The 6,480-nt window shown below is 35.1% G+C and overlaps 1 protein-coding gene across 1 annotated transcript in view; it reads left to right on the top strand.

Moving 5' to 3' along the window:
• Positions 1–5,843, top strand: part of LOC108668986 (WD repeat-containing protein 82) — a 6,880-nt gene extending 1,037 nt beyond the window's left edge. Inside the window, exons 2-6 of the mRNA XM_018156269.2 lie at positions 753–850; positions 1,251–1,317; positions 2,618–2,821; positions 3,039–3,207; positions 3,591–5,843. Coding sequence (XP_018011758.1) covers positions 753–850; positions 1,251–1,317; positions 2,618–2,821; positions 3,039–3,207; positions 3,591–3,833 — 781 coding nt within the window. The 3' untranslated portion in view covers positions 3,834–5,843. The remainder of the gene's footprint in view (positions 1–752; positions 851–1,250; positions 1,318–2,617; positions 2,822–3,038; positions 3,208–3,590) is intronic.
• The last annotated feature ends 637 nt before the right edge of the window (positions 5,844–6,480 follow it).

Below are 6,480 nucleotides of genomic sequence, written 5' to 3'. Positions count from 1 at the left end.
TTATATATGGTAATTTTATATTAACTTCCAAGCCGGTCTATGTTACCCCGTCAGGGCTGACATTAGGTGGTCTAAGTTACCCCATTTGGGGGCGGCGCACCCCATTTGCAAACTATGACACTTTCCTAAAATTTGTCGTTTGCATATGTAACTAGAAGAGTTCTACTACAATGCATCAAAACCTGGAGTTATTTAACCGAAAAATAAAAAAATTGGAGGGGGTACTCTGACAGGCTTTAAATAATAGCTTTTTTTCATGAACCACATTTTCAATTTTTTAACCTATTAGATATGCAAACTTTTCAAATCTTTCTTCTTTCTATTGTGTTATGTGGCCTCAGTATTAGGCCTTTAATGCCCATTGACAAAATTTTTCTATGTCAAATAGTTTTTGAGTTGTGGGGGATTTTGTTAAAAAAACGAAAAGTGGTCTAAGTTACCCCGCCGGTCTAAGTTACCCCATTTTACGGTAACACGTGCATGCAACCTTGTAACTAAGTTCGTGGCTTGTAAATAGTTTGTCATTACTCAGTGTAAATGGCTTTTCATTAAAGATTACCCGGCGACGCATCTTTAAAATGGCCGGCGACGCTTTGGGCTTAAAAATCCATATATTGGCGACGCTGCATCCACCCTCTGCATAGTGGTTTAATACTTTAATGCCAATGCTGCATTTCAATAAAAGTGATTTAAATGAAGTATGATTTTATGATACATTTTTGAAAAATTATGCAAATTTTTTTTTTTTTCAGATCCAAAAGAACCTTGAACAGCAAGAAGTATGGTGTTGACCACATCCATTTTACTCATGGGAAAACATCTGCAATATATGCATCAACCAAAATTGATGGCAAGTATTTATTTTCCTTTTCACCTTAATATTGTGTGATTTATATTGTTGAAAAAATATTTCCCTAGAAAAATTGCAATATGTTAAAATAGTGACTTTTCCATTATCCATTCTAATGCCAAATCCTACTTATAATATCACAAGGTCATTCACTGTAAATTTCCTAAGGCTTGTTTCCTCATTTTCCCATGATAATCTAAATTAACTATATTGTTAGATAATAATAGTGATAACAACATTTCTGCACTTTTTTTATCTGAAAAATAAGAATAAATTTAATTAGATAAATGACATAATTTTGAAAATATTATAAATAATTTTATGTGAAAGCTGGGAGAATCAATTTTAAGATATTTATTAAAGTAGGCAATCCTAATTTTATACAACTTTTTCCATACAGACACAATTCGGTATCTGTCTCTACATGACAACAAATTTATTCGATATTTTCCTGGCCACACAAAGAGGTAAGTCATTAGTCTGAACAAGTTCAAGAATCAAAGCTACATTGTTAATGTTTTTTTTTTATCTCATCACTTATTTGGTATTATTGCTTGAAAAGGTTGTATGATGTATAGAGAATCAGCTTAGATTGAACATGTTTGATCAAAGCACTTCTTAATTTATGCTAATCATAGGAAGTTTACTTCCATGATGTGATGCTCTTAATTCATACACTGGCTTAAAGTTCATTAGCAGTCTAAAGAACTCTCATATGCAGGTATGAATGTAGGTATGTTTCTTAACTGGTGTTTAGAGTTGTACATTGATAGGGTCATTTTGTGAAAAATTCTCAAGTACAAAGTAGAATTATTTTATGTTTGATGTCCACAGCCATCAATTCAAAGAGATTGACAACCATCAAGGGTCTTCTCACTTCTCAGTTATATGCCTATTCTTCATTTGATGCTTCCTACTAAGTTCCAAAGGTTGAAGTGAATTAAATTATAAAATTGATTATCTAGTGAGAGCGGTGACTCATTTTCAACCAACTTCAGATGTAGGTAGAGAATCGATGCTTTTATTGTATTCAATTCTAGTTATAACATTTGAAATTTTTTTTTTCTTTATGATAAAAATCTGTTGAACTTGATCTAATACAAAGAATAAATATGTTTAGAATGAATTAGCATCTGTATTTCATGGTTCTCTCTCCATACGATTGCTTTAAGTTAAATTATTACCAAAATTGCACTCGGCAGCAGCTGCATAGTCCAAGAATCCAAGGACAGTAATATTTAAACCTGCATAATTACCTCAAAATCTATTAACAGAAAGCTTTCGTAGTCAGGTGGATAAGCAATTGAATAAATGATAGTAATTTTATATTTAACTAGCAATGCAGTTTGATACTAAATACGCTAGGTAGTTCATATGGAACTGAACAATTTGCATATTAACATTTTTGTGTCAGTAAAATGCTTCCTAACTGCTGTCAGGAAAAGGTTCTTGAATGAAAAAGCAAAATAAGCTGCTTTCCAACTAATTTTTGAGAAATGTTTTTAAATAAAATAGTGAAACTTTCCAATTGTAAAAAATCAAGCAGAAGTGACATTCTAATTATTTTATGCATTTTTAGATGATTATTTTGGTGTTCTACTTATGAGGCAGTAGATAGATGGTAAATTTACAGTACACTATGGGGAGGTAACTTTCAAAAGTATTTATTACTGCCTGCAGGATTTGAAGTGTGGTGCATGATATTTATTTATACTAAATAGAAATAAAATAAATTTTATGGCTGAAAATATCTCCATTTTTGTGCAGAGTTGCTAGTCTTGACATGAGCCCAATCAATGACTCCTTCATATCTGGCTCAGCCGATAAAACACTAAGGCTATGGGACCTGCGCTCCCCTAACTGCCAAGGCACCATGTACACTGGAGGCCGGCCTGTGGCTGCTTTTGATCCTGAAGGCCTAATCTTTGCTGCTGGTATCAACTCGGAGACTATAAAACTTTATGATCTCAGGTCTGTTGCTTGAATTTGATGTGTATTTATGTCTAATTACTTACTACATACGTACCTGTTGTTGGCAACTGAATAGAATTCTCTTCAAATGGTTTGAATCCATATTTATCCATGTTGATAGTCATTCTTCGTTGGCTACTGATAAGTTATTTCCAATGCAATATAACAATTGTGGTTATTTTAATGACTGCAGGTGTTATAATTTATACTCTCGCAGGTCATTTGACAAAGCTCCATTCAGCACATTTGAAATGAATCAGGAAAAAGACTGTGATTGGACTGGGCTTAAATTTAGCCCAGATGGGAGGAGTATCCTGATATCAACTAATGGTTCCATGATTCGTCTTGTGGATGCATTTTCGGGCTCGCCTCTGAGAACCTTCACTGTGAGTTAGATCATTGCAAATACTAGGCATACAGTCAGATCCAGCCTTAGTTAACTTTATTATGCATAATTCATGTTTATAAAGTTTTTTGTGATAGTTTAATGTTAACGAATCCAATCAACATCATTACGTACTAATAATCCTTTTATAAAGGTTTCTTGTTAAAGTTCTTCTTTACCACTTTCTCCCCTTGAAACTTGAAAGCATGTTCTCTTTTGAGTATTTTAATTCAAGTATCATTGAAATTTGAATCCTACTGTATTTCTTGACACCTGAAATTTTCTTACTTTTTTTGTGGTCCCCATATGTTTGCTCCTACTCATATGTGTTCCTGATGTTTTCCATCATATATTTTGTCCTGATTATATTTTAAACCTTCTCAGGGCCACATGAACAATAAGGGCATCCCTCTGGAGGCATCATTCAGCCCAGACTCGCAATTTGTGTTCAGCGGCTCAACCGACGGTCACGTGCACGTTTGGAACGCAGAGAAAGGCTACAAAGTGGCCACGCTCAACGGCGATCACACTGGTCCTGTTCAGTGCATCCAATTTAATCCTAAATACATGATGCTTGCCTCGGCGTGCTCTCACATGTCGTTTTGGCTGCCTGCTCTTGACCAGTGAAAATTTGAAAATAATCGGTGGAAAATCACGCTTGCATCACTTATCTTTGGCTTTATAATGACATTAGGATAATTGTAAATTTAATCGTATGAATATAGAAAAGTAGTTTCATAGTGTTAGGTCGGAATCTATGATTCTCATTTAAAGGACATTTGAGTAGGTTTCAGGAGTTATTTCGTCGGTTCCTGCATCACTTTTTGCTCAAATTTTGTAACCTCCCATGTGCTCTGCATATAGCAAGAGATTAGTGAAGCGTCACCGTGGTGCTTGTTGAAACCTGTAATGTTTTTAATATTTACATGTAATGTTTTGATGTTAAATGATTCTCTTGTTCTGGTCAAGTTGTCATATAAGCATTAAAGTGAATGCTGGTACAGAAAAAGTATCGTCTAATGGCCCGAACTGCAGGCAGTGTTTTTGTTGGCATTTCATGTGCTAGTTTACTCATATAAGCCCGCATTTTGGATGTAGTGTGTCTTGAAGGTTTCCGCGCTTCTGTTTTATAAGATTCTTGCATTTACAAGAAATTTTTACATTTCATGTTCATCAAGAAATGCACATGAATTACAAACCATATTTTCATCTCATATTATTTACAACTTCCAGTATGTTTCATTTCTTTCATGGCTCGAATGATTTACCGAAAGTTGAAAAGTTCAGCATCAAGTGTGATTTTAAAATCAGTTTTCAGCGGTTTAGCAGAACGTGACGCTGCCATATAATATTACGTATTGTAAACCGTTCTGCGTTCGTACGGTATTGGCTAGATTAATTAGGTAATGAGCATTTCTTTTCACTTGCCCCGTTTGGGGATAAGTTTTCCGGTCACTCTCGTCACGTTCCTTGAAAATTTTACCCACTGCTTATATCATATCATTATTATGAGAATTTTCTGTTGCATTCCGAAATAATCTAGTCCATTAGACCATCGTTTTCGGTAGATATTCATTCGCCATTCAGGGGCTGTTCTCAGGAGTGCTGTGATCCCTGGTATGCTTTCTTAACCAAAGCTCTGGATTGATTATTCATGGCTTGTGATTTTTTAAATGAGAAAATTGTAATGGCAATGCATCAATTCTGAAACTATATCCCTCTCACTCATCGATTTTTTTCAAATTAATTCATATAGAATTATTTCTGATCTGATTGGAAAGCGCCGAGTATGTTTTAATGAGTTTCATTTTACTTGTATGTTTTTTGGTTATATGTTGTCCGCTGATCAATGTAATGTACTAATTCTGAACCCTATTACCGAGTTATAAGCTTGGCAAATTTTTTGCCTAGCGTTGAAGGATCTGAACAAAGCTTGTTTGGAGCCTTGCCCGGCACCGTACCTTCATGTAAATTGAATTGCATCTTGCACACACGTTTGCCTTGCTAAAATTTGGTGATTTTGTTTTCCTCTGCATGGAAGAAAACTTTAAATGCATGAAATTGTTTCTAGAAAAGATGTATGCATACCAACAATCAAAATGGAAGTGTTACGAGAGACCCGAGACAATGCACCTGCTGGCTACATGAATGTTGCTGAAGAACCATTGAGAATTTTCACTATTCCTGTAAAATTCCCCACTTTTAGCTACCCAACTTCCCATTCATAAGTGTTGACATAACATGAACATTTGCACGATTGTCCTAATTTTATTTTTTTCATGGATAAAGCTTTATCTTTTCCTGTGATTCCAAGAACTGTCGTAATTATTGTTCTGTTGATTATTCTGATCTGTTAATTATTGTTCCGCGAGGAGTGTGTCACAAGAAACGAAATTTTACTGATATATCAATTTTTTAATGCAATTGATCCTCAAACAGTGTGTGTGACTTATCTGTTGATTATTCGGCACAGACGTGTCAGCTTATGGCGCCATTTTATCGTGTCAGCATCGAGGTGACAATTTTTGAAGGGATTTATTCCCCAGCGTCTTCTTTTTTTAGAGTTACGCTATTCTACTATGTACAAATTAGGTTCTCTCTGTACAGTGACCTGGAAAAATGTCTAGTTTTTTTATCCTTTCTGCCATTGCATTTAATGCGATGCTTGTCAACTTTATTCCTCCTCATATCATTTGCTAAGTAATTCTCTGGTGTGTGCGCTTCAAGAACTGTTTTATTTTAAAAAATATTTAAACAAAGATAATTTATTTCATTTCGACGGCAATAAAGACAACTTTTTTCGAAATGTATTCTAGGTGAACTAAGTTTATTCTAGTTTGCCAGACATGAACTGGGTTAAAAAATTCTCGCTTGGCGGCGAGCGTGAGAACTGCCGGCTGCAGTCGTGCCCTGAACGACTGAAGCCGTCTGCCACGCTTCGTCTGTACTGATAGCTCGGCAACAATTCAGTCCCCTCTAAAAATAATCTAAAATAAATGACCGAGCATTCTGAAACTTCGTATACATATTTAAATCACTAAAAGAAAAGCATTCGCTGAAATAATTGTAAAAATTCCCTGATACTGTAGCCCCAGCTTTCCCATTGTCAATTAGTCGTATTGAGAGCACCACCACGCGTCTTTAGACTTATTCTTGTCCAGTTTAACGCGAATAAAAGGATAAGGCTGTCACCGGTGATAAGCCGGTGACGTTAAAACTTGTAAGAATGGAGCATATTTAGCATGGTTCAATTGAACTATATATCTACTAGTTC

This window comes from Hyalella azteca, unplaced genomic scaffold (genome assembly GCF_000764305.2).
Source record: "Hyalella azteca isolate HAZT.00-mixed unplaced genomic scaffold, Hazt_2.0.2 contig5386, whole genome shotgun sequence".
NCBI lineage: Eukaryota > Metazoa > Arthropoda > Malacostraca > Amphipoda > Hyalellidae > Hyalella > Hyalella azteca.
Note: the sequence above shows the minus strand (reverse complement) of the source record. Positions and strands in the feature narration are given on the sequence as shown.